At 42.0% G+C, this 27,469-nt stretch overlaps 2 protein-coding genes and 1 non-coding gene across 5 annotated transcripts; all 3 read left to right on the plus strand.

The window, feature by feature from the left end:
• The first annotated feature begins 1,584 nt into the window (after positions 1–1,584).
• Positions 1,585–21,158, plus strand: dtx4a (deltex 4, E3 ubiquitin ligase a). 3 transcript variants are annotated; one of them, XM_039609543.1, is made up of 12 exons: positions 1,585–1,795; positions 2,185–2,282; positions 2,623–2,782; positions 4,330–6,427; positions 7,016–7,230; positions 8,630–9,824; positions 17,612–17,673; positions 17,815–17,976; positions 18,062–18,123; positions 18,843–19,163; positions 19,267–19,356; positions 19,441–21,158. In XM_039609543.1, exons 5-12 carry the CDS (start codon positions 7,023–7,025, stop codon positions 19,669–19,671), a joined length of 2,331 nt encoding a protein of 776 aa, XP_039465477.1. In that variant the 5' UTR covers positions 1,585–1,795; positions 2,185–2,282; positions 2,623–2,782; positions 4,330–6,427; positions 7,016–7,022; the 3' UTR covers positions 19,672–21,158. The 3 variants fall into 3 exon arrangements, with proteins under 3 accessions (XP_039465477.1, XP_039465476.1, XP_031583038.1); XM_039609542.1 differs by lacking the exons at positions 1,585–1,795; positions 2,185–2,282; positions 2,623–2,782; positions 4,330–6,427 and adding an exon at positions 6,444–6,922; XM_031727178.2 differs by lacking the exons at positions 1,585–1,795; positions 2,185–2,282; positions 2,623–2,782; positions 4,330–6,427 and adding an exon at positions 6,444–6,781.
• On the plus strand, positions 5,875–5,946 carry trnaa-cgc. Its single transcript has one exon. It is a non-coding gene; the product is annotated as a tRNA-Ala (tRNA).
• Positions 21,159–24,445: 3,287 nt separating the features above from the next.
• Positions 24,446–27,279, plus strand: msantd1 (Myb/SANT-like DNA-binding domain containing 1). The gene is made up of 3 exons (XM_039609497.1): positions 24,446–25,070; positions 25,167–25,460; positions 26,632–27,279. The coding sequence occupies exons 1-3, from the start codon at positions 24,817–24,819 to the stop codon at positions 26,921–26,923; spliced, it is 840 nt and encodes a 279-aa protein (XP_039465431.1). The 5' UTR covers positions 24,446–24,816; the 3' UTR covers positions 26,924–27,279.
• Positions 27,280–27,469: the final 190 nt, after the last annotated feature.

The raw sequence follows: 27,469 nt of genomic DNA on the forward strand, positions 1-27,469 counted from the left end.
CAGACCGGCTTTTTTTCTTGTTGTCAGTAGCAAGTGATGCCTATGATTGTGCCAGAGCACATTTTAAATCAACACCATGGGCATTTCAGATTTTACACACAAGAAACAGTGTGAAACTTAAGTTGGACTTGTGTTTGTAAATGAGCCGCCCCATGGTGTGTATACTTAATCCATTTGAATCATTGTAACCATATGTAACACCTGCATATGTGTGTGGTTTTTTAAAGGCTTTGATTTTGCCACCCTAAGAAAGTTTCTCTAGATCCGCCCCTGACACAAGGTGAACATCAAGGAGCGAAATCTGTGAGAAATGTTTCCAGCACCTTGATGAATATGTGCCATGAAGAATTAAAGCAGTTCTCGATGCAAAAGGGGGTCCAACCCAGTACTAGCAAGGTGTACCTAATAAATGGCAAAGAGACTATGGTATTTAGGTTCGGTAACCGTGCCATCACCTGCTGCTTTGTGCATTTAAGCAGATGCACAAAACACAAAACACTTTAACATGTTGTACTTGACTGCTCGTCAGGTCAATTAAAATTCCTCACACCCAGCAAAGGCCATTTTATCTGATTTGTACTAGAAAGCAGCTGGAGGCTTGTTAGAAAGGCTTATAACAACAATAAAAAGAATAACAGAACAATCTGTGATCTTTTTAGAATGAAAATCAAACCCAATCAACCATGCAAAAGCCTAAAAAGAGGCCACCCAGTTCCTCCTCTCATGTCAGCGTGAAAGTAACAATGTGGAGCTGAAACGCAACAGCTCAAAGTGTTAGTAACGTAAGGTTAGAACAGTAGATCACTAAATTATGTAAACAACACAAGAGTGCTTAACCCCCCCCCCCTCAAAAAACCCCAAAACAACAGAGTTATGATTAGTTAATTAGAGTCGTATAGATATGGATTTTTAGGGTTAACGGCCAAAAAATATCAGGTGCATAATAAGATAGAAAGATAATAGAAAAGCAAAATAGGAAACAGATGTAGGCTGGCTTTAGAGAGTAGTACAGTGCAGTATTACTGTACAGATTTGGTTTAGCTGTCTTTGTTGGGTGTAGGGGCTGTGGAAGGCAGGTCGGTGGTGCAAAAACAGGATGTGGCAGACTGGTTTCATATTCAGCACAGCTTTTGAGCATGATGCACTCTTTTGATAGGTTCAGATATCACTGTTGTAATATGTAATTAAGGCCTTTGTTTGGGGGTTGATTAAAAAGAAATACAGATCAGGGTTTAGCTCTTAGGCTGCCTTCGGGTTCATGTACACAACCAGATTTGTTTTGTTGGTTTATATGTCCAATAAAGCAAAACCAAACCAAAATAACAAAGTTCCGATTGAAAAAAAAAAATTTAAACTATATATAAGTTCATTCACAGGCCTGTGTAACAAGTAATCAGACATGCATGTTCTCGATGTGTACTTCACAGACTTCACACCTGCAGTTTTCAAGTGACTTGTCAACCCTGCAAGGAACAAATTCAAATTTGCACCTTCCTCTTTCCATAAATAATTGTGCGTTTTCTTATCTGTGCTCTTCACCACACCCCGTCAAAGTCTCTCTTTAATCTCTGCTCTCACCGCCTCCTCAGAGGGCTTCAGCGAGCACTTTGTGCATCACATGTCATGCATCACCCCCCTGCTGTCTCTCTTTCTCACTTTTTTTCTTCTTCTTCTTTTTCTTCTCAGCGCGAACGCTGTCGCACTCGTTCTAACACACCCTAAATGACACAAGTCAGCCTCTTTGCCATTCTTCGCTCTCCAGCAACACAAACAGTATCTCTCACTCACAACTTTGGTAAGTTTTTCGGGGTTTTTTTAAAATTTCCTTCCTGTTTTTCTCTTAAGCTCATTTTTGCTACGCACATCTTTTACACTGAAACTGCTTTGTCTGTTTTTCCCCTGTTGTGATTTTTAATGCTTTGGATTTTGAAGTACTTGAAGCATTTATTTAATCTATGCTAAGATACATGTGAGGTACAATTACAGCACTTCAGGCAATAATTTGCAACTTAGATCAGTTACTCTGATCCATTTCGGCTTTAATTGCTCTTTGTAAGTGGACCTGCTTTAGTTCTTGATTAATTTTGCAATAGTTGATGTCGGCTCTCGGTCTGATGAACGCCGAGTGAAAAAGTTTCCACCCATGGCGGGCTGACTGATGCTGTTCAATTATCATTTTGACAGGAAACCAGCAAACGCGCTGAGCGGTCTGCAAAGCTTCCTGTCATCCCAGTGAACGCAGTAGAGTTTAACAAGGGCAGACTTCCTGTTACATCTCCAGTGTGAGTATGTATATAACTATAACCCGTGAGCCTGTGTTATGTTTTGGTAAAAATTGATTAAAAAAACTTTCTAAATTTTAATGTGCAAGGAACACATTTGTATATAGAGAAAAAGTTTCAGGTTAACGCTGAGCAATGCATCAATGTTTCCTCTTGATTTAGAAAGCTACAATTAGTGATGCTTCATCATAAATCGTGCAATATTGTGCACTTGCTGTTTAGATGATGGGGCATTTCAGTAGTACCACTGCCTTTTTGTGCAGTGTTAAGTGATGTAAACTTTTAGCCATAAGCATGCCTTAACTTTGTCAATTTACCTCTTTTTTAATTTCATGTTTAGATCCTGAGTATAAAATTCACCAATGGATCTCCTGATGACAAGTTCACAGCTGCTTTGAAAGCACCAGGAGTTTGTGACTGTAAAGTTCAGCCTGTAACTGAGACTCCAAACCATCCAAGATTTTTTTTCTTTAATTCAACTGTAACTTCTTCCTAAGGAGGTAATGCACATTTTTAATTACATTTGATTGTAGCAATGTCAGATTTGTGTCGTTGCAACGAGTTAAAAGTGGACTGACAATGAGTTCAGAAGCCATACACAGAGTCTGTGGCAGACTCTCGGTTTCCATTGTTTAAAAGTGCAAAGAGAGAAACAGCTTTCTGCTTTTGTGTTCCCTCAAGTGCATACACTGCATTGTTTTAAGTGACAAGGCACACCCTTGCTAAAATAAACAGTGAAAACTGCTCTTAAAGCTAAAAATGTACCTATTTTTAGAAGTGCTTGGGTTTTTTGGGTGTGTTAAACAGAGTTAATGATCTTCTTGGCAAGAGTTTGATAAAAAAAAAATTAATATTACTCTCATATGTAGAAATATGAAGATGATGCAGACAGTTAGCTTTGCTAAGCAGTGTTAGAAAAAAACACGCAGCTTTTGTGTTTGAAAAAAGACCTAAAGCAGCTGTAAATCTTGCTTGCTTGCTGTTTCTTTTTTTAATTTGCACCGCAACGCAACTGTCAGATTAGTTTGTTGTGTCAGACTGATTCTTAGCTGGTGTTCTTGGGACCGAAGCAAACTGTAATGCAGCAGACGACTGAAACAAACTTTCAAAAGTGGATATAAGTGCCAAAAATTGCGTGTTTGTCACTCTAGAATTTTGAAAATTTCAAATTTATGCAATTTGATCGTCATTTTCATATGAGGAAACAGACGTTTCACTGCAGAATTTCAACTGGTGGATAAAGTTCACAGGTTTGACTCTTTTTGACTATAAGAGAGTCAAATTTATGAGTTAAAAAATGTCTTTGGAGCGCCTTTGTAAAATGAAATAATTGCAATGACACATGTTCATCCAACTTTAAACCACCAGCTAACCTGACAAGCAGTTCTGCACACATTGAGACCCAGAACCTGCTTCCTGTGAGGCGATTAATGCGCAGCTATCCGTTACATTGGGTCTCATTTAACGAATCAAGCTAGACTATGAAAGGGACAAGGTTAGTTAGTACTTGACCATGGTTTACTCTTGCTAGGCCGAGCAGTCTTTCCACTGCAAGCTCCACCCACAGACACATTTTTAATGCTGACATACAAATCCAGATAAATATATATCACACCTCACACCCTGTTGGCAAGTTATTTATTGAATGCATATGATTTCATATTAAGATCATTTAAAGAGGCAAGGCTTGTTTAAAAAAGATTTTACTTGGCTATGTCGGCAGTCATCTTGAGTTTTCAAATGCCTAATGGCTTTTATGAAGAAAAAAAAATCATATAGGAATTTATACATCAGCTTTGCCCCTTGTGTCCACCTGTGACTGATTTCCTTGTACTGCACCTTTCGTACTTAGCTAGTCTATCAGATTTCAGGCTTCAATTAAATAAAATGAGAATAATGTAAAATATCATTTTTCTAATTTGACTTGGTAAGAATGTAAACAAACACATTTTCTGAAATCCTACATCACCAAAACATTTATGAAAATGAACTGATTCCCCATGTGTGTTCATACTAATTCTGAACCTCTTCTCTGTCCTTCCTTCAGGAATGGACAGCAAAACTACGGTGGTGGCCCTTGTTGTCACCCTATTAATCCTCCTTCTTGCGCTCTTTGTACTGTACAAGAAGCTGAACAGGGAGGCCGAAGGGGAATATACAGTCCGACGCATCGTCTACAAAGAAGGAGGTCTCAGGGACCAGGCGAGAAGTGCAGCGTTAGCTGTGGGGGCACGTCTTGGGGTCCAGCTGTGGCCTGGAAGTGATGAAGAAGAGGAAGGGGAGGAAATGCAGGAAGTCCAAGATGAAGAAGAACAGGTGGATAGTGGTGATAGTCAGGGGAGTGACACAGAGGGAGATGAAGAGGAGGAGGACAACGACACGGACCGGTCTGGTAATGCTAAGGAGAAAGAAAGTAATACTTCAAATGATAACTCAAGTATTGGGAGTTCAGAGGCAGGAGAGCAAACCAAACTAAACGATGAGTCTGAGCCAAAGGGAGAGACGAGTGAAGAAAAGGAGGAGAAAGTGGGAGAAGAGCAGAGTAAAGCTGAGGCAAGTGGAGGGCCGGGATTGCTGATAGATCTAAAGCAGTTCTCTGGAAGCGCGATCTGGTCTGAAGAAGGTGGTGAGGGTAAAGGTGACGTGACTGCATTGTGAGAATCAGAAATAATGAATAAGACTGAGGAATCTGCCAAAATCAGGATTTCACAAACACCAGCTTCATCCTCTAAATGTCTCCCCACTGCAAATTCCTTCTATTAGTCTAAAAAAAATAAAATAAAATAAAAGATACATGCACCCACCCATTAAACCCCAAAAGCCTTAAACTCTCATGACCTCACATGACCTCGTTTTCCTCTGGTCCCAGTTCAAAAGTCTTTGATGAATAAAGCAGTTATATAAACATACAGGGGTGCTCTAGATTGTAACTGTAAAGTGTAAAAAAACAAAAACAAAACAATACTTGCCTATACTTTTTTGTTTTAAATGTTTATTTTAATCTACATAAGAAATTGAAAACTGGAAACTTTTTTTTAGTGTTTTCTGTTCTGTTTTTTGTTGTTCTTTATGCCATTTGTAGAAATAAAAAAAGGAGTAGTAATTAAATATAGTGATAACAAAATAATGTTTTATTTGTTTTAATGAAAAACAAGTGAATGTAACCCGTCAAACTTTCAGTCAACATACATTTTATATGCTGTGTAAATGGTCGAAAATTTAATAAACCACATACTGAAAATACGAATGAATTGTATACTTTAAAAATATATAAAACATGTAGTAATGCTATCGGCGGAAGCATGTGTACATAGCGTGATCATAGCATGACGAAGCTAAAATTCTTCCGTGTTTTATGTTTGTAGGGTTTTAGAGGAAAAAACATGCTAGCGATAAGCCACAAGTTTCCTGTTGTATGCATTAACCGGAACAAATACATATAAATAACAATATAACTTTCAATATTAACCGGAACAAATGCATATAAATAACAATATAACTTTCGTAGTCGTAGTTACACCAAAATCAGCCACAGTGGCGTCACAGCCAAGAGTCACAGATAAAACCTCTTCTTGTTGGTTATTCAGCCAATGGGGATGTAGCTCAGTGGTAGAGCGCATGCTTCGCATGTATGAGGTCCCGGGTTCAATCCCCGGCATCTCCAATGACTTTTTTTTCAACTTTTATTTCCCTATAAGTTGTAAATGTGATGTGAAGTGCAATATTGTCACAGAAGTCACAGAAGAAGAAATAAAAAATTTTAAGCAATTTAAAGCAGTACGGCATAACTATATCCCAAACACCGTCACCTCAATGTGTGCACGAGGTGAGGTACGTTTGCGATTGGCCCAAAGCAGCCCGTGCTCGAATGTGATTGGACGGTGGATGCCTTGGAGGCGTGGGGGTGTTCATACACGCGAGTGTCAAACATTTATTTTCGCCGGTCCAGTACCTGATAGTTAAGTGAGAGCTGCTCGATTAAGGCATTTTGGTTGAGCCAATAAGTAAAGCTAACTCTAAACTTAGTGTGCCGAAAATTTATTAGAGCGATTATGTAACACGGACACGGGATTTTACCTCAAAACAAACTACTCTACAAAGCAGTGTTTTGTTTTGTTTTTTACAGGAGGAGACGATTTAACGGGGTAAATATTAAAATCCATTTAAAAAAAAAAAAAAAGAATCCTCCGTTTTTGGTCTGATTATATTGTTAAAAAAAATAATCTTACAATTTACTATGAAAGTCGGTTCATCACAGTAACCTAGTTCACCGCCGCCGCACCACCGTGAGCATCCAAGTTGCATTTTCTCCTCTCACCCAAACTTGACTGTGGCTGAGAATTGATTTCGGTAGACGTCACTCATCTGCATAGGGAGTAAAATGCAACCATCCTGCAAGGCTTCTGTTCTGTCTTTGCTTCCACGAAACGCTCTGTATCTCCCCCGCGCAATAAAAGGACCTAATAATTGCTGCACCTCCGAAACTACAAACATGGAAGGTACGGATTGCATGTGCTGTCATCCCGAAAGATGCACTTAGAAGCACAGATAGCACTGAAAACACATCTGGGTTGCAAACTGTCCAAGATGGATGCAGCGCCGCTGTGCGCAGGGCTGCGCGGCGGAGAGGCATCAGCGGGGTACCTTTAAATGCCCGTCGCCCCGGCTTCTCCTTCATTTGTGCCTCGGTATTGTCATTTTTTGTTTTTGTTTTTGTTTTTCTGTCTTTCCAGGAGTAGGATGTTACTAGCATCCGCCGTAGTGGTATGGGAATGGCTGAACGAGCACGGACGCTGGCGGCCCTACAGCCCGGCTGTCTGTCATCACATCGAGGCAGTCATCCGGAGCGACCCGCGCTGTGGTAGTGTCGTCCTCGGCCAGGTGGACTCTCGCCTCTCGCCCTACATCATCGATTTGCATTCCATGCACCAGTTCCGACAGGACACAGGTGAGAAACGGGAGAGGGGGAGAGGGGCGAGAGGGAGGGTGTGTTTGAGAGAGAGAGATTGGGGGGTGTAATGCTGAAGCTGAGCCTGAGGTGGAGGCCTCTTTTTCTTTTTTTTATGCTGGCGTGTTGTTATTGATAATCATCCTGCAGAAGTTGATGGGTTTAGTGAGCTGCTGTGGTGTAAAGATCTCACTCAGTGACATAAATTGAATCATTTTCATCTTAAAATCCCAAATCAATAAATTGCCAGGTTCACCAGTTCACTGACACCCCCCCTTCCACACCGCCTCTAGATTTATGCACTTCAGCATTGAAGAGGTAGGATTTTGAAAGGTGTCAGCTCAGAAGTGAGTCATTCCCGGCAGGAAGTGTGTGCTTGCCCATACATGGGAAGGTTTTCATTGCAAAACCCGGCCCTCGGTATTGTCTTCCAGGAGACACAAGAGGTGATCTGCCACAAATTCACCGAGAAGGGCCAGGCAGGGTGGTATAAGACAAAGAAGGGGATTGTCAGATACCCCCCCCCCTTTTTTTTTTTCCTCTTTTTGGCAGACACCCCAACATTGGCCTTCTCAGCGCTGGCTGACAAAAGCTTTTGTGCAGTTTATTTTCTAAACCCGAAACCAGGCTGAAATGAGGGAGACAGGCAGGGTGCCCCGGTCTGAGGAAGAAAAGCAGTAGCAGGAAGAGAGGAGGAGAGGAATTTCAGGAGTGCGAGGACACTGAAAAAATGGGGTTGACAGGAGCAGAATTCGTGAACGAGCCCATATTATTATGCGTCTGTGCGTGGCAGGCTTCGCATGCTCTACAGTGCTTTATGTTTTTGTGTGTTCATTAGTAGCGTGCAATGTTAAAGCTCCAGAGTCACAGTTACGAAAAGTGTTATTTCACAGAATTTGTACAGTTTTCTGTTTTTCCCTGTTATTGTTGCCAGTGAAGAGGCTCAAGTGTGAAGCATCCTTCTTAACGCAACGTATGCAGTGCTATCGGAAGCCGGGATTTGATGTGGGGAGCTTTTACAGTATAGAGACTCTGTGGAGTTTCTCTAGACACCCAGGGAAAGCAAACACAGTGAGCTTTGGGTCGGATCAAGGCTGCCAGCCAATCAGAATTCAGAACACCATGTGCTGTTACCAGGGGCAACCTGTTTGCCCAAATTCTTAGCAAGCAAACACAGACATGTAGAATTTGTTATGGTTGTAATCTACTTGTCCACAGCAAATTGTAGTGCAGTCGCATAACTCGTCTCACGTCTACTTCTCATCGCCTGGCGTCATGTTGAGCAGACTCAGTGAAAAGTCGCTACAGAACTTCATATTCACAGTACAAGTCTTCTTTTTAATGTATACTAATGTTTTTTTCTGTTCAGTAATTCAGTCCATTGTGGCGTGTTCTTCAGGTACCCTAAGACCGGTGCGACGCAGCTTCTACGACCCCACATCAGCGCCAGGCCAGGGCTGGTTGTGGGAGTGGGAGAACGACGCTGGTAGCTGGACGGCATACGACACTGAGGTGGGCATTGCAATCCAGGCAGCGCGCGACCGTCAGCAGCCCTGGCTGGACCTGGCGCCGCTGGGTTTCTGCTACCTCATTGACTTCGAAAGTATGACCCAAATCAATGGGCAAACTCAGCGCTGCAGACGCATCCAGCGCCGTTCTGATCTGGCTTACCCGCTGGTATCTGGGCCACTACCCAAGTCTCACCATGCCTGGGGGCCAACGTCCATGCCTGGACACGGAGGACTTCTAGGTGTTGATGTATCTGGAGTGGGCATGGGGATCCGGATGAGCAGCAGTGGGACTGGAAACGGGAGTGCGTACCCCAGCGGGGCACTCCCGGCTTCGGCCATCACTTCTTTGGGACAGCCATGCGCCTGTCAGCAGTGTATGCTGTTGCTAAGTGTCAAAGCAGGCACCATGTCGACCGCTCACACTCTCGGTCGAAGACCACCACAGACTAAACCACCAAGTCCCAAACTAAGCAGCCTCCCCATCCCAGGAGGCTCTTATTCACTAACCCTCCCTCGGCCTCCAACCCTGTCGAGGTCGCTTTCCCCCCACAGGACATCCATGGTTGGGGCGACAGGTGGATTCAACATAGGTGGAATGGGAGGTGCAGGAGGTATGAGCATGGTTGGTGCTAGCAGCGTTGGCACTACAAGCCTTGGCTACGGAGGAGGCTTCACCCATTCTCTTTCCCTTCTTGGGTCAGCCACAGCTGGTCTCTCCATCTCCTCCACAAGGCCCCCACCTCCTCCTCTCCCACCACCGCTGCCACCGCCTCCCCCACCCTCCACTACGCTATCATCTTCCACCACCTCCACCCCTCACCCTTCCACCTCTGTCTCCTCTCTTTCCATTTCCTGTTCTGCCCCCACAGCACCTGCCTCAGGGCCACCTCTCATCTCCACAGCTACATCCACCTGCACCCCATCACCTTCTGCCCGTGTCCTGGGTCCAGTGTCTTCATCCGGTGCTGCCGCTGCTGCTGCCTGCGCAGCGCCCCTGCCACCAAGGTCTAGCCTCGCAGGGCTGAGCCGTCCGGCGCTGCAGCGTATTGCCATGGCTCAGTCGCGCGCCCTTATCGCCTCTGGGTGAGTAGAAATACGCTGTAATGTTTCAGCACCTGTGTCTGTATGCAGAACCTGCTCGTATCCTGCAAAACTTATCAATGATGAGAACCCTCTCACTCACTCCACACTTCAACACGTCAGCTGTGAAATTAAACACGCCTTCCACACTTCTGAATGACAGGCTTATGTTTTTACTGAGCTTCTCTGTCATATGCTCTGTCAGCAAAACAAAGGTTGTAAAGTTCCTGTAAACCATGTTTTCAGTACATGGAAATTTAACAAATAACTTTCTAAGGTACTTGTATTTTTGTCACAACAATTTCACATCCGTTTTTACACAGCCTGCAGTTCCTTGGTGTATTTTGCCTTGCATGCTCTCCTGGTATATCATGTGAATTGTTTCCAGATAGACCAGCAGTATAAAAATGCTCATATGATATGAAAGGTACCTACAAATCATGATCCAAGCACTAACGCTATGCAATACTAAATACATGAAATGTTTCTGGTCATCAGATCCCATGCCAGTTCACTTTACACAAAAAAAGCCCAATCAGGCATCAAGACATGTAAAAAGAAAATATTTTTAGACAGCAATTTCCTATTTGTTTGGGGTTGTCATTACACCATGTCTGACATCGATGCTCATTAGTATTTCTGAGCCTTTAATCTTTGTGACAAAGTCCACCAGGCTCCATTACTTTCACAGAAATACAATGAAGGGCATTCACAGAGAACAAAGTGAGCTCTCTCAAGTGTTTGCACATTCCAGAGATTAATCACGCAAACAGTAAATGGTGGTAAAGCTCTACAAACACACAGTTGCACAAGTGTTGTCTTAAATCAAAGTAAAGTGAGGATGTTGTCAAAATAGCGTCATGAATAGTTCGTATCTATCATTTAAATAGAAGAACTCTGGTATTTGTTTCTAGTCTTTCAATTAATGATGACCTGATCCAGCTTTTTCTGGTTCCAGTGCAATACTGATACCCTCACTGGGGGAGTGGGAATCCCTCTTTATGTGTAAAGAAACATCAGGCTCAACTTGAACAGCTTTCATAACTTTGTAACATAAAATGTAAGAAATCAGTATATCCAGAATTTACTGAAATTTTTGTTGCTGATGACAGTTGTTGACTCTGGCTTTATGTCTGAACTTGTTGTAAAAGCACAGAATGAATATAGGACCAGGAACCTGCCTGGATGTACTCATGATGGATAAAAACTTAGTTTGCAAGTACTTAACTCTAAGAGATGGGTTGGTAAGAGTGTTCAAGCTTGTTTCACGAAGCAGATTTACTGAATTGTCTGGATAACGTGGTTAAAAAAACCCTTTGGTACAATTAAATATAAAAAATGTGGATGTGGTGTAATGTGACGTAAAGATACTTAAATATACATCAAGAAGTCAGGGATGTCCAAAAAATGTCAGTGAAAATCTTTAAAAGAATTTAGAAAATTTCAGTAAGGAACATTTTAGTGTACAGACATCATCTGTGTAGCTGCTAAAGTCGTGATTTTAAATTATTGTAGAAACAAATTTCTATAGTAAAAACTGAAAGTAACGTTTTGTCAAGTCACTCTGCGTGTAACTGTGTATCAAATAGCATCATGGTGACCAAAATAATTATGGTGGCTAGCAGCCACAGTTATCATTAAAATAAAGGCCCTTGTATTTTGACTGAAGACAAGGAGCTCGCAACTGTTGATTGCACTCCTGTTTAAAATTAAACAAAATAAATAGATATATACATACAACCAAATGTTTTCCTGTAATATACTGAAATCCATGAATCTACAGCAATTTCTATACATGTCATCGGGAACTTTTTGCATGGTGTTAGCTGTAACTTAAACTAAAAATGCCATGCAGTGGGAATTTATCTAAATATTTGCTAATGAATGCAATATATCAGGAGGATTAATGGCATAAAAACTAGGGTTTAAAAATAGGCATTCATGTTGCCTTTACTGCATATTCTGCGGCACCACTCAGCAAAGAGTATACATACAATTACCAGTAACATGCTGTAATTCATATACAACAAAACTCTATAAAGTGTAACATTATATACCTCATTTTGCAGTCATTCATCGCGTTCATGCAGTTCCTGCCATGTGATTGCTGTGATTTGAGCTGGAATACGAGATGTTTTTACCTGCTATAACCTACAAAGAGATCTCCTTTTATTAGGGAGAAGGATTGATGTAACAGAGAATTTTGAAACTCTTTATCAGAGTGTCGCTTTATGACTGCGTGATCTTCCGGTGTTGACGAACTGAGTGCATGAGGATTAATGAAGGAAGTCGCAGTATCCACGTGTCGGAGCCAGAAGGCGCTGGTTAGTTGGATGTCTGGTCATGGTCAGATGGAGGTGCACTGTTCTTGCTGTATAACTAGACTTTTTTTAAAACACCGTTGTTGTGTTTAGTTTGCAGCTGGAGTTGTTTGTGGCGTTCGCTGTGACTGAGTGAATGTCTCTTATTACTTAGGTAGCTGTTTCATATATAAAACTGTAGACATGCAGAGAAAATGCATGCATGCATGCTGCTCTGCATAGACCTGATTTCTAGTTCCAAACATTAGACACATAACCATACACTGAAAAATAATTTCCGTGTGACCTAATCCATTCGTGCCCCAGCACAGTGACCCAACTGTCTGAATCCTGGCATTAACTGAAACAACCTCAGTGAAACACCAGTTTTTACACCAGCTAAGCCTCAGATTAACACCAATCACAGCAGGATTAATATTTCTGCCTCGTTAATCTCCGCATTTTGTGTCAGGTGAGCTGTATGACAGAGCCATTCTTTAAACATATCAGGTGAGAGTCCAGCAGATGGTCACACCTGCTGCTGCGGTAAAACCACCGACGTCACCGATTCAGAATTGCTCTGATCCTGCCAGCCTGCTCACTGCTTTATCCCCATATCCATGAAACACAAGCGCGGTCGCATCCAAACTGTTTTAAATCCGCTGAAACCAGTCATTATTTAAATCCATTGAAATGTGTGGATAATTAAGTTCACCCTTTTTAAAAGGTGAGTAATTAAGAAAGTACAACAATCAGGAGTTATTGCCCCTGTGAGGCATTTAACGTCATTGAATTGCTGCTTCACCTTCCAGTGGGACCTTTCACCTGCTGTGAAATAATGTAATTCACAGAAGGAAATTACATGTAATTATTTTTAGAAAAATGAATTCTGCTGGGTGATTTAGGGTAAAGTCTTAACAGAAATTACTTCAAATTGTAATTTTTCTTATCATTTAAAAACTTACACTGTTACTGTTTGACACTACTCGGCACTACTGTCCTCAGTTAATTTTAAGGTTGCCTTCATTATATATAGTAAACTGTCAAGGCTGTATATGAAACATGGGCATATAGTAGCAAATTGTCAGTCACAGAGTAACCACACCCTAAATCATGCCAATGTACAAAATGATAATGATAATAAAATCATGTAAGAGGATATTTTGCAGACTTGTATATAGTCGGACTTCCAGTTTTGAAGTCTTAATTGTAGCGTGTTGGCCCCATCAATAATGTTTTCTTTTATTCTTATTTTTCTTTTTGTGGCAGAGGTGACCCAAAGGATGGTGAGCTAAATTATCCACTGATGTTAGCAAGCTGCATCCATAAACTATAAAGGCGTAATGCACAGAAACAGGTAACCTACTAAATAGTAATGAGTTAGACCGTAATAAGATAGAAGTTCACTTATTAAGACTTGACTACAGACTTATTGGAATTTCTGTTAGTACGATTAGCTACCATTTCCAGATAACTGCATTAAAATTTCTCTACAAATGTACTTGAGATTCCAGTTCAGTGACTCAGTTTAGCTGAAATGGCACCTAGCAAAAAGCCGCTAGTGTCACCATCCATCTGTTGCACTTGTACAGTTTAGTGGTTAGTCACACAGGCCTAGCGACCAGTCAGTGAGCGCCTTGGCAACTTTTGGCCACTAGGGAAAAATATGTATTGAAAATGTGACTGGTTACTGAATGCTTGCTGCATGAAACAGTTGCAATGAGTGTGCTGCACCAAAACCATCCTTGCAGTTGCATTGGTTGCAAGCAGATTGCCGCGGTCACTTATAGTTTGCATCTAAGACACCAAATTCATTGACTTGACTGCAGCTGAAATCCCGTTTTTCCATTTCTGGCTTGCATTGCACTCTTCAACCAATTTTACTGAGTGACAATGAGCAACTGGGTTGGTTGGCATATACATTTTCCCTAGTGACAGGTATGACTGGGGCCTTCTGAGAGTGTGTTATGAAGAGAAAGATTAAATAGAGATGCCCAAACAGTTTTTTTGTACCAGCTAGTAAACATTCCTGTTCTAAAGCTGGTAAAATTAACATGGAAGTCTCTGGGCTGTTCTCCCTTTTGGAGCCAGCGTGAAAAGGCTTCTCAAGAGGCAAAAACTGTATGTGGGTTATCACTACACTGATGACTTTTTGCCTTGCACATATCCTCTTGAGCTGCCGATGGGTCCAAAATATTTACCTGTTGAGCTTTCATTATTCAAATCTACAAAAGAATTCAAGCTGCAGTGAATTTAACCAAGCAGCTCGCTTTTACTTTCTGAAGAGGATCAAGTAGAATTTCTTTAAGACCACAAAAGATGAGCACATGCTGCAGTGGCAAAGAAAGCACAAGACACATGTACATACAAACTGTAGCAAGAAAACATGATGACAAATTGAGGAAGTGTGGTACTAGACGATGTTAAAGAACTCTCATACTGGATTTAAACAGTCTGCTGAAAAAACAAAAATATTATAGCATTTATGCGGTTTAGTTAAAAAATAGTACTATGTAAGTTTGTTTTGTAAAAGAATTTCCTTTAGTAGATGGATTGATGAGCTGTTATTGAGAATTTGCCTGCAGTGAAATTGAGCAGATGGTTTGGCGATAGTGTGTCGGGGGTCTTCAGCGTCACAGATGCATCACAGTGACGAGAGTTTCCGTTGGTCGGCGCACCTGCTGGGGGCCCTTTCTCCTTTTTCTGCACTGCGTATGCTTGTCTCCATAAAAAGTAATCCGTCATCATTCGAGCCTGATGACTGGATTTACTTCTGCTTCAACTTTTAATCAACCAATTTGTTTATTAGATTTGATTCAGGGTGTGAGCTTGTGTTGCCATATGCAGTGGCTTGTGCGTTTCCATCATCCAGCGCTCCAGATGGACTCTGCTCTAATGCCGCTAGCTTAACCGAGATCAGAGAAACGTGACTGGCCAACACGCCCCCCGCTTGTTTTCTTAACCTTTCGCCACTTTTCTTCCACCTCATACTGCTCACTTATTCCCGCCGGACACACAAATAAAATGCCAGTCAACATTTACCCGTTAGGGATCGAGTCGGTCGGCTGAACGTTTTCTTAGTCACGTAAGGAGCATGCTCAGAGGGAGTTAATACCACAGCTAGGACACTTTGTTGGTAAACAAACAAATATAGTGCCACAGCACCATGTAATCAGATTGACCAGTACAGGAACCTGAACAGTCCAGTAATTCCTAACTGTGAGGTTTTCCATGCCATCGTTACATCATTTACTTAGAGAGGGAAATTACAGGTTTTTTGCTTTTCTTTTTTTCTTTTTTAAAATTTTATTATGTATTCTATTAACTGTATAATAATCTGATCTCTTCTAGTCACACATGAGTCACTGTTCCTCAAAAGCTCAATATTTCTTTAGTGACTTCAAGATAAGCAGGTACAATTCTGCATATGTTAAAATGACTCCCAGATTTGTCATCACATCTATTTAAAGCTCTGCCCGAAGCTTTAAGCATTTCACTTTCTTCTAAGTCACTTTTCACTAAAAGGATATACGATTTGTTTTAGGTAAGAAAAAAAGAAACGCAGGGGATCAGTGTTATGATCACAAATAAGACGTTATATAAAACTATATTAAGTGAAGAAAGTATCAGTAATTTATCTTCAGCTCTAGAAATGCATTTTGAATTTGATGACTACCAAAAACACAAGAAAGTTATACAAAAAGGAATAAAAGTACTTGAATTATATAGTGCAGGGTCACATACAGGGTAAGTCGACCTTGCTGTAAGTGGGCCAGATGAGTGAAACCCTCCTTTCAGTCAGTGTGCAAGTGCAATTTCAACAGCACATCTCATTTTTTCTACGTCATAAACGTTCTGCCCTGACTGTCCTGTATTTATAAAACAAAGTTTTTGTTGATTGAAAAAAATCTTTGAAATTCCTATAAATAGATGTTGAGAAACAGGAACTTGTCTGTCACCTTATTGTTTACACTCACTTAACTACTGTGGTGTAGTATGAATGGCTGTGGGGGAGGGTTTTTTTTATCAGCAGGAAAAGCTTTAAAACTTAAAAATACAGTTAAAAATCCAAGAATGTATGCCCTCCTTCATATATCCAGCGGGCCGGATTGGAGTCTTTACTAGGCCAATTCTAGAACCAGGGCCTTATGTTTGCTTTTGTAGTCTTACTCGAAACACTTTAGACTAGACTAGAAACCACATTTTCAGTCATACATAGAGTCCTTTATTTTACAGTCTATATCTGCTGTGTTTACCCCACATGTAAACCAGTCACCCTAACATGTGTGTCTATTTTTCTGTCGTCAAAACGACTCCCTGAAGTTCAAACTGAGCGTCAGAATCAGGAGGAAAGGTAATTTAAGTGACTTTGATCATGGTGTGCTTGTTGGTGCCGGACAGGCTGGTCTGAGTTCTGTTTGTGCTTTTCAGATTTAGTACATGTTGATTCACTAACGACAGCAGAGTACTAAAATCAGCTTTTTAAAGTCAGAGGAATTCTTTTGTATCGCCATATTGTAACTCGTACAGTCATCGACCTGGTGCTGCCTTATGGCAGCCTGGCAGTGTGATGTAGCATCTGACAGGTAATCCCTGCTGTAACGAATCTCTGGCCTACAACCAGAGTTTAGCCACCAGATGGAAACAGGTGGATTAGGCCTATAAAAGAGGAGAGCGATCTGACACAGGCAGAGGAAGAGGGAGACGGGGGCAGACACACTGACACACTAAAGAACAGAAGAGCGAGAAACGAGTGGAAAGGAAGCTTAAAAAAACGTATCATCTGGATATCGCTGCTGGAATATTTTTGACTCGTCTCTGTGGTTTTTGGCACTTTCGAGCAAGAGCGATGACTGTTATCAAAAGTGGCAGACCGTAAGTACGCTCCTCTGATGGGTCAGACACAGCCGTGATGTTACTGCGCTCACTGCAGACTCTCCCTGCGTGCTATACACATTGCAGCTGTGCTTAAAGTTACTGTAGCATTTCAATATGTTCATAACAAATTTGACATACTAAACAGCATTTTTAAATATCTTGAATAAAAACTGGAGGTTAAAATGAGCAATAATGTCACCTCCTTGTATAAAAATCAAAGCTGCTTTTGTTGGAGTTGATGGTTTTTAGCTGAAAGTGTTTTTAATTTTGTGATCACCGACCCTGGGATTTTACAAGTATTGTAACTGAGAAAATAAAAACGTTCACTACCTCATAATGGTATTTCACAGCAGCCAAGGCTCCGGTGCTGCCATTTAATCCCAAACATATGTGGCAATTATAGGGCAGCATGTCAATCCGTGTTTGTTTCTCCACTTGACTCGGCAAAAGCTCCTTAACCTGCTGACACTAAGCAAAGTGGAGGCGAGCATCTGCTGTATCTAACTGCACCTGTTCACAGGTGACTCATCAGATTTCTTCAGTCTGGGTGGAGGTGACCTGGCCTGTGTCAGCGATCAGTAGATTCATACAGCTTTGTTTTCCTTGTTGCAGAGTGCCAACAGTTCCAGTGAAGAACCTGAATGGATCCAGTCCTGTACATCCTGCACTGGCAGGTAACCTATGCTAACTACCTGAACCAATCCAAATGACTTAGACTGGATCATTCTCATAACACAAAAGCTCATCCAGCTTTGTGTATGCAATAGGAATGTATGAGTAGTATGTCTCATGCCCCCTCTGCTGGCTATATTCAGGTATAACAGGCATCTTGATGAGCGCAGCAGGGCTTCCTGTCTGCCTGACCCGCCCTCCCAAGCTGGTGCTTCATCCTCCACCTGTCAGCAAGAGCGACCTCAAACCTGTCCCGGGGTTGGGCCACTGCTGTCGCAAGACCACAAAGAAACAGGCCCGGAAAGGTGAGCTAGTTGTGATTTGAAGAAGAGCAAATGTGCTTTGTGGCTATAAGGAAATTCTCACAGAATTTTGTGTTTCCGTCTGTAGGCAAAACTCCAGAGGAAGTGGTGAAGCGCTACCTCCAGAAAGTGCGAAATCCCCCAGAGGAGGTGAGTTCTCTCCATATGGAGGGCATTTATCTAGCAAGTCTATTTATGATGATCACATCATAGCTTCCAGCAACATCTCTTAGAAATCTAACATATAGAACAGGACCGTGTTGGGGACAATCATGACCAGTAAAATGATTTTGGACTTTGATGGGATCCATTCTTAATAACTTTTAAAATACTTTCAGAGCAAAATACAGCAAAAACTTAAAATATTGGGCCAAATTGCTCCCTTTGGGGCTCAGGACTTATACTCCTGATTATATAACTGAAAAAAAGTGGGAGGGAAAATAACCACATCTGCACTATTCTCAGTTTCAGGAGCAAATTACATAGTAGAGTTGTTGCTCAAAGCCATGACACGTGCTGAAAGTTGTTGGGAGGTGATCAAACATTTAAAAAGAGCTGCGCAGTGTAGCCTCAACATTGTGTCATGATGTTTCAGGGAAATTTGTGACAACGATATTTCTGATGATACCTGAATAACATTTTACCTTTAATTGCAGCTTGCAGGGAGCAGCATTTATTATAGTGCAGTAGTAGTGACACAGCGCAAGTCAAATGTAAGCACTCCAATGCCTGGAGTCGCTGTATCACAGATATCTGATAACATAAAAATTTAAACTGGTATTTTCTCAAACAGTATGATGTGGCACATGCTGATAATTTGAAAATCTTTCTGCATTGGACTCAAACTGTCCTTTATCTTTCTATGTCAGGATTGCACCATCTGCATGGAGGCCTTGGCTGGACCATCGGGCTACAAAGGTCCTGGTGTGGGTGGCATCTCCAGGGCCGAGTCGGTGGGTCGTCTGGCACAATGCGGTCACCAGTACCACCTGCAGTGCCTTGTTGCTATGTACAATAACGGCAACAAGGACGGCAGCCTGCAGTGTCCCACCTGCAAGACCATTTACGGAGTAAAGACTGGCAACCAGCCACCCGGCAAGATGGAGTACCATGTCATCCCACACTCCCTGCCTGGCCACCCAGACTGCAAAACCATCCGGATCATATACAACATCCCTCCTGGCATCCAGGTAGATTCAGTATATCGGTGTTTATGTGGTGCTAGCAGCAAAAGAAGCATAAATAAGTCTCTTTTTGAATGAAGTGACAAACTGTTCTTCTTCTGGTCTTCAGGGCCCAGAGCACCCAAATCCAGGCAAACCCTTCACCGCACGTGGGTTCCCCAGACACTGCTACCTTCCTGACAGCGAGAAGGGACGCAAGGTAGATAGAAATGTCTCTTCTTTTGAATTTCAGATGGGTAAGATGGTCATATATTAACACGTGTTCTTTATTAACCCTTTCCAGGTTCTGAGGCTGCTTCTGGTAGCGTGGGATCGTAGGCTCATTTTCTCTGTGGGTACGTCGAGCACTACAGGTGAGAGCGACACAGTCATCTGGAACGAGGTGCATCACAAGACCGAGTTCGGCTCCAACCTGACGGGCCACGGGTACCCCGACCCCGGCCACCTGGACAATGTCCTCGAAGAGCTCAAAGCTCAGGGCATCACCGAGGAGGAGTGTCTACCCAGAGACTGAGCAGAGACATTCACAGCACTGAAGACACAAGAAGATACCAGGCGTGAGTCTTTAAACACAATCCTGGGACGGGGATCCGCAGCTAGACGGACCAGTTATTTTCAAAATGTGATGAAACGAACAGAAGAAACTTTTACACCAGATGATGGAGAAGGACTAGAAAACAAAACCCCCAACAGAAATGGCGTCAGCAGAATTTGCTGCGACTTGATTTTTTTTTTTTCTCTTACGACTGCATGAGTCAGTTTTGATATGTACGTGGGGAATCATTTTCTTTCCTGATGCAGTAACGGTGTCAAGGTTGCCGATGTTACTCAGTGAGACATTTGAGACCACTGTGCACATACGAGTCATTGTTAGTTTGTGGGGGGAACAAAAACTGTCATTTATACTGTCAGACTTCATATCAAGAATGTAACTAATTGATTTTGTTTTTCTTAAGTGATGAAGTGTTTACCACTCCTGCTGCTGCTGAACCGAATGGAAGTGAAATTTAAGAAATTAATGTGGGTTTGTTTTTAAAGTGTTAGTCCACAAGCAGAAGCAGATAAATCCTTCAAATGTTTAACTGGATATCTGAGCATGGATATTTGCTGACCTCTAGTGGTACTTTTCCAGAACTACATTCCTTTTTAGGTTTGATTTTTAACTTGTGTTCTTGTATATTATGAATACTTCATATATTATATGATATCGGTTCCATTCATCCATGTTTTTTTATACTATAATTTCACATTTTGTTTAATATGCTGTGTTCCATTGTATTGTTTTTGGGTTTGGCTTGACAGACAAAGACATGGGAGGGAAGTTTAGATAAGCTGCTGGTGTACCAGAGTTTGCCTGATACTTTATATGCCATTTACCAGCCCCTTTCTTTAAAAACAATCATTTTTTTAGTATTTTTCTATTTAAGAAATAAGCTGACATTCCTGAATCCTTTGGCCCTGAGAGCATGGGTGTATTTAACAGCTTTCTATGTCTTCTTGTATCTGCATTAATGTTAATGACTGATAGAGGAAACCCTATCGTGGATTAATCCATTACCCCCCTAGGAGGCGTAAATTCCCCAAAAGCTAGGATTGGACCTCCTGCCTGAGCTCAGATTTGCACAGTGTTTTTTACTTAGTGTCAAAAGGAAACAGCTTGTATCTACTGTATTTTTTTTTTCCTTTTTTGTGTAGGATACACACCAGCCTCAAATGCTCTAATCACACTACAGAATGTGGTCATTGGTTGTATTTGTCATGTTTTGTTTTTTGCCATGAGCGGTTCTAAAAGATTATCTTGATGTGGGTCCAGCTTGGGCCAAAGTGGTCCACTGTGGACCAGGTTGTTATGTTAAAGAGAAATGCAGCAGTATGTGTCAACATACTAATGTAGGCCAACATCAAAAGCATTTTTACTTTATGATATTTTATGTATGCACTGTATTCTATGTATATGTTTTATGTGCATAAATTTGCATTAAACATTTTTCTAAGGTTCAAAGAGAAAGCCTGAAGCCTCAACTGGTTTATTTTTTTATTTTTAAGAAGTGATGATCAAGTCTGACTATTTGACTTTCTTGGAAGGTAGCTCTTTAAACTTTTTTTTGCTTAGATAAAATCTTATTAAAAACAGGTATATTAAAAAACAAAACAAAAACAAAAACAAAGGATATGGGGGTTAAACTTTAGTGGCTTTTCATAAACAGCAGTCCCAGTGTATGAGCACCCACAGTAGTAATGTCTGTGTTGAGTCTGTTAACATTAGCAGTGTTGTTGTAACATTGACGCTATTAAAAAGTTAGCTAGATATTACAGCTTTACTTATTAACTATAATAACAAGTTACTTTATTTATTTTTGTGATAACAAAAATTAACATCATATTTCTAACATTTGTTATATTGCTCAGAGGAATTTAGCTTACTCTAAGTCTGCTTCGGGATGTGTTGACTTTAGCTAATTTTACAGTTAGTTGCTATTGGAAGTATTTATCAACTTTCCCACAAAGTTTGGGGTTAAACAACTGTAAGTGAACTAAAAGTTGTCCTAGCATTACCACCATTCTCCTCCTTGATGTGTCACGAAGGTTGTAGAGCTGTGTTTAGCTAGCAGGTATGTCTGCTCTTTGCAGCTAACAGGTACTTGCCACTCCGGTACAATTTACATGATGCTTTTTTTCAATGCTACCAATAGCAGGCCACATGATATCACTTAAGACAAAAAGTAATCTCAGCACTTCAGGAAGTCACCTGTTCCACCACATCCCTGAGTTCCTCTGTTGGATTGAGATCTGGTGACCGTGAGTACATTTGAGTATAGAGAACTCATTGTCATGTTCAAGAAATCGGTTAAGGTTGATGTGAGCTTTGTGTTCCTGCTGGAAGCAGATATCAGAAGATAGTTACACTACAGTCATAAAGGAATGGACTTGGTAAGCAACAACACTCAGGTATGCTGTGGTGTTTAAATCCCTGCACCATTAAACCACTGGCAGCCTGAACTATTAAGGCAAGATGACTGTACCATCTGAATGCCGCAGCAGAAATCAAGACTCATTAGAACAGGCAATTTTTCCTCAGTTTCCTGTTCTTAGCTCATCTGATGTGGTCTTTTGCTGTCTCAGACCATCTGCTTTAAGGCTGGGTGTGCTGGGCATTTTTTTTTTTTTTTTTTTGCTTGCCCTGGCTGTAACGATTTTTGAGTTCTTAGCAGCTCAAAGCAACCTTTCTCCTCTGACATCAACAAGGGATTTTCTCCCAGACAACTGCTGCTCACTGGATATTTTCTCTTCTTCAGACCATTTCCTAGAGATGGTTGAGTGGGGAAATCCCAGCAGATCTGCAGTTTTTAAAATACTCAGACCAGTCCGTTTGGCAGCCCAACAACGACGCAACATTCAGACTCACTCAAATCACCATTCTCCTCCATTCTCATGCTCAGTTTGAACTTCAGCAGATCATCTTGTATATGTCTGCATGCCTAAATGCACTGATTTGCTGCCATGTGATCGGCTGATTAGATATTTGCATTTAATACGAGTAGGAATTAATAAAGTGATCAGTGAGTGTAGTTACTGTATAGAGTACAGAGTGCATGAAAAATAAGCAGCATGCTTATAAAGCAGACTGGATTTATTAGTTGAGTTTCTCCTGAAAACCTTTGTTAAATCGGCTGATAAGACATTTTAATCCAACATTTGATCATTTCTGAAATGTTTTGTGTGTGAATACAAACTACACTGTAAGTGAGGTGAAATTAGAAATCTATAAAAGGTTCCTTAACAAGATCTCTGAGTATGCCTTGTTTACATATATACACATTTATTTTACCAAGTGGCTTTATTTTACTGATCACTCAAAACAGTGACTTCTGCCTGCAGACGTGAGCAGTGCATCAAACAGTTTATCCGCAGATTAGTCTGGCTCCTGGATTACTAGTCTGGATTACCTCCACCTTATTGAATGAAAAAATGTACGCTGGTAACTAAAACGCAATCATAAAGGACCACAGAGAAAAGAGAGAGGGGAGGGGGAGGCAGGCGTGATGCTGAAATAAGCTGAAGTGACAGAGTATTTTTAATATTTTGAGGCTCATTTTGAGACTCAGTCAAAAAACGATCAACTGTTTAATCCGGAGCAAAAACGCGACAAGGCAACGATTGCAACCCTTTCAAAAAAATCTTTTTAAGTGTCAGTCACATTTCTTCATGCACACAGAGAACCTTTCACGTCAACTTTCGTTTGCGTTTCCATTTCTGCAATGGCAGAGATTTATCTTAAGTGACAGATGTGATGGATCGGGCAAAGCTGCCAATTAGCAGTATGAACATGCAGCGCCCGCCTGTCAGGTTAGTGAGGAGCAGATGGGTTAAAGATCTAATCAGCCTGCAACTGAGTTAAGCTGGACGCAATGCAGCTAATGGCACTAATGCACCTAAAGTGAGAATACATGATGGTTATTGCTGCATTGCCAGTTTTAAGGTGGCAAAAGTAAAAAAAAAATACAAATAAAAATGGGGGAGACAAAGCAGGGGCTGAATTGCTGCCAAGTCGCTGTCTGTGTGTGAACGACGGTGGGGCTTCAGTGCGTAAATGCTACTGAGAGAAACATGAGACCAGGGGAGGTAGAAGGAAAGGAAAGGAAAGAAATATGCACATAAACTGGTTAATGCGCAGAGGGGCAGGGGAGAGCCGCCCTTTGCAGAGACTGGAATGGGGGTGGGGGGAGGGAGTCCCCAAATGGTCAGAAAAACCCTTTCTGCAGGGGTCCATTGTCTGCTGACCACGACTATGAAAAGAAAGCTGATTACAGGAGACAGCATGTTGTGTTGCTTCGATGGTTGCCTGCAGTTGATCACTACACGTTGCCGTTTTGTCTGATGTCTCCCTTTTGTTATCCCCACCTAAAAAAAAAAGTGGTTCACAGCTTTGCGGTGCAACGCCTGAGCTTGCTTTCTCAGGTCTGAATTGCAGGCTGCGAGTGTTTCTGCTCTCTTTTTTCCTGCATCCTGCCAGATAAGGCAAATCCTCCCTCTCCTCATCTCAAAATGACTTGTGTATTATTAAAAGCTTTTAAATGGAGCAGAGTGCTGGCTGACTACCAAATCCACTGCCTTGTTGCCAGGGAAACACATACCCATGGTCTCCACTCCTCCTCCTCCTCCCTCTCAGCGCTTTTTTTCCCTCCCACCCCTCCTCTCCTCCCCGGAGGCTCATATTTCAAAACCATCAGCAGTCTTGTGCGCTCACACTGCTGCCTTTCAACTAAAAGCTTTTTGTGCTTCCAGTGAAGCAGAATGGAGGGGAGAGAGAGCAGATGGGAGTGGTTAGAGGAGAGGGGAGGGAAAATAAAGGGCCTCCCTCACCGTTGCCAGGGCAACTTGATGTCACGGTGACATCACGCACCACTAAAAGCTTTTAACCGGATTCCTCTCCTGCCTTAGGCCCCATTTTGAGTCCTCTTTCAGCTAGACTAGGGGGAAAGGCACCGGCAGGGTGGTGGTGTGTGTGTGCCTTCCTGCTTCTATCCCTCCATTGCCGGAGACTCAACACCGCTCTTTAGCACAGTAAAAGGCTTTCAAAACCAACCTCTAAAGCTCTGCAAACAGAGCCGGCTCAGGTCAAGAGAGTCATTTAAAAAAATTAAAAAAAAAAAAAAAAATGGCATCAGAGGATGGTTTCAGCTACCTGATGCCAGGCCACAGTGAGAAACACAGACGGGCCCCGAACTGGACCGATGGCGAAATGAAAGCCCTCCTATATGTGTGGGAGGAACACCACAACGAGCTGAAAATGAGCAAGAGGAACGCTAAGGTTTACGAGAAGATGTCCCAGAGGTTCTTCCAGCTGACAGGAGAGCAGCGCTTCAAGGAAGAGATCAAGATGAAAATCACCAATATGTCTTTTCAGTACAGGCAAGTGCAAAACCCCGGTCCAAAGTCATGACTCCAGCTGCTGCATGACCAACCCCCCCCATTTTTTTTTCTTTTACATTTTCTCTGCTTTAACAGGCGACTGAAAGCTACAGTTGGCGAAGGCGGCGAGGCGCCGGATTGGCCGTACTACAAGGCCATAGAGAAGATCCTCTCCAAGCCGCTGGAGAACGGCAGGGTGAACTCTTTGGAGTTTCAGGCCTCTGCGGCGGGTCCCTCCACTTCCTCCCAGTCCACAGACAACCTGGTGCCCCAGTCAGAGGAGGGGCTGATGGGATTCCTGCCAGAGTACACAGGCTCCTCGGACGAGATGGAGATCAAACAAGAGCTGGACTCGCTGAGCTCTGATAGTGAGCACACACAAGGCTCCAGGTAACAGGAAATAGAGGAGACACACAGTGCATGTGTGTGTCGTAGTGAATATGTGCACCTTTGAAACACTGATAAAGATAATAATAGGTGAACTGACCTTTGTATGTTATTGTTTCAGAGAAGCAACCCACCAGATATACAGTTTTATGCAGTTTTCAGCTTGCCAGCTATAACTGAAAGTAACTCCCTTGCCTCAGCTGGGTTTACTTGTTGCTATGCTTTATTTAAACCTTGAATGCTAAAATTATATACACAATTGCTTTTTTTTTCTCTGCGTTTTAACAGTTTCGTTAGTTTAAAAAAAAAAAAAGTATATCTTACTAATAATCTGTGTAGGTCTGTTTGTCTGTTCCTCTGATCCACTCCAGACTTGGTGAGTCTGTCGCAGGGGACTCTGGCAAGGGGAGTGCTCAATTTTGAGGTTGTTTAGATTAGCGGTTCTCATTTTTTGGGGGCTAAATGTAGTTCCTTGTGTTTCCACACTGACAGACACACATACTATCTTTCTGGGGACATTCATGCATTCCCAAGCCTCTTAACTCTACGTTTAGCGATAACAGCTAAGTGCTAAAATCTTAACTTCACTCTAATTCTTTAACCCTAAAACCAAGCCCTCAAATAAACTTTTGATGGGCTAAAAAATGAGTCAAAAAGTTCTCGCTTTAAAAAAACCCTCATCACTCTGATGCACTAAAATTCAATCTGGACATGTTTTATCGTCATTATTGTTGTTGTTGCCATTAGTTTCCTGTGGCAAACCACAGCAAACGCTCAGTCATGCAGCTTCTTCAGAAAGCTGCAGCCCACAATCTGCCTGTACTGGTTAGGCAAAATCAGAAACATGCATCCAGCTGATGTGTCCTCAGGGCTGTCTTCTTATTAAAACTGTGCCTCTCAATTGTCTGTCTCAATTGTCAGAAAAATCTGTAAATTGTAGCTACCAGCAATAAGCCATGTTTCACTCCCTTTAAATGCCGTCCAGAGTAGTTGGTTGTAAAACACTTGCAATGGTTTACTTCTATGATTTCTGCCTTCGGCGCGAGGAGCCAATGCACACAAACCAATGTTATGTTGAAGGTCGTGGCACTAACCTGTGAAAATGCGAACCCAGTGTGATCTCTTCTTACCAGGCACTGCCTGCTCTGAAAGGTTCCCCTCTCTGCTCCCCCAGCTCACATCCTATCTCAGCCAGGAAGAGGAAGGCCAGCAAGCACCTGTCCTTGAAGCGGAAGAAACTGCGAGTCTTGCAGGCTATGCTGCAGCAACAGAAGAGGTCGAGCCGGGCCATGGAGGAGACGTGCAGGGAGGTGCGTCGAGCCGTGCACCAACAGAACCTCCTCCAGGTCCAGTGTCTGCAGCTGCAGGAGCGCATGATGAACCTCCTGGAGAAGATGATCCAGCTTCCCGCCACTGCATCAGCCACATGGGGTCAGAGTGGGGTGAAGGATCCGGGAAAACCATAAAGTGTTTTTTGTTTTGTTTTGTTTTGTTTCTTTATTGGGGGGGGGGGGGGATGACATCATAGCATTGCCTCACCTATAGCCTTGTTGAATACAAAAACAAAGATGTATTTTATTTTGGCATTCCAGGTTTATCCTGTTGTGAGTAAAGCTCTGTGTAGAAATGGTAGAGACAGGCATGAATTCAGGCTTTTACCATTTCTGGAGGAGCATCATTTGTAGAAGGTAAACATGTTATTGCATTTGTTAGCACTTTAGCATCAACATTAAGTCGGGCTCCAATGTACATTTTCATTTTAGGAATAGTTGTATAAGATTTTTCTTGATAATTTGCCAAGTACCCTAATAAAAATCACTGTGGGAACAACAGCCATCATTTTTTTTTTTTTGCCAGGATAATTACATGTTACATGGGAGGTCTGATGCCAAAACAGGGCAATTTGTAGCAACCATGAACCAGGAATTTAGGCGGTAATCCCCACTGTTACTGCAGTCATTTGGTAAAGAGCTGCCAGCAAATGGCAACACAAGCTGCTTGAGATTTCTCAG

This window comes from Oreochromis aureus, linkage group 3 (assembly GCF_013358895.1).
Source record: "Oreochromis aureus strain Israel breed Guangdong linkage group 3, ZZ_aureus, whole genome shotgun sequence".
Classification (NCBI taxonomy): Eukaryota; Metazoa; Chordata; class Actinopteri; order Cichliformes; family Cichlidae; genus Oreochromis; species Oreochromis aureus.

Excerpts from the sequence above, each read along its gene's own strand:
- dtx4a (XM_039609542.1), top strand. The coding sequence starts at position 6,813 with ATGCACTTAGAAGCACAGATAGCACTGAAAACACATCTGGGTTGCAAA. Across the intron at positions 9,825-17,611 it reads CGCGCCCTTATCGCCTCTGG|AGTGCCAACAGTTCCAGTGA; the intron begins GTGAGTAGAAAT and ends TCCTTGTTGCAG. Across the intron at positions 19,357-19,440 it reads ACAGCGAGAAGGGACGCAAG|GTTCTGAGGCTGCTTCTGGT; the intron begins GTAGATAGAAAT and ends AACCCTTTCCAG.
- msantd1 (XM_039609497.1), top strand. The coding sequence starts at position 24,817 with ATGGCATCAGAGGATGGTTTCAGCTACCTGATGCCAGGCCACAGTGAG. Across the intron at positions 25,071-25,166 it reads AATATGTCTTTTCAGTACAG|GCGACTGAAAGCTACAGTTG; the intron begins GCAAGTGCAAAA and ends CTGCTTTAACAG. Across the intron at positions 25,461-26,631 it reads GAGCACACACAAGGCTCCAG|CTCACATCCTATCTCAGCCA; the intron begins GTAACAGGAAAT and ends CTGCTCCCCCAG.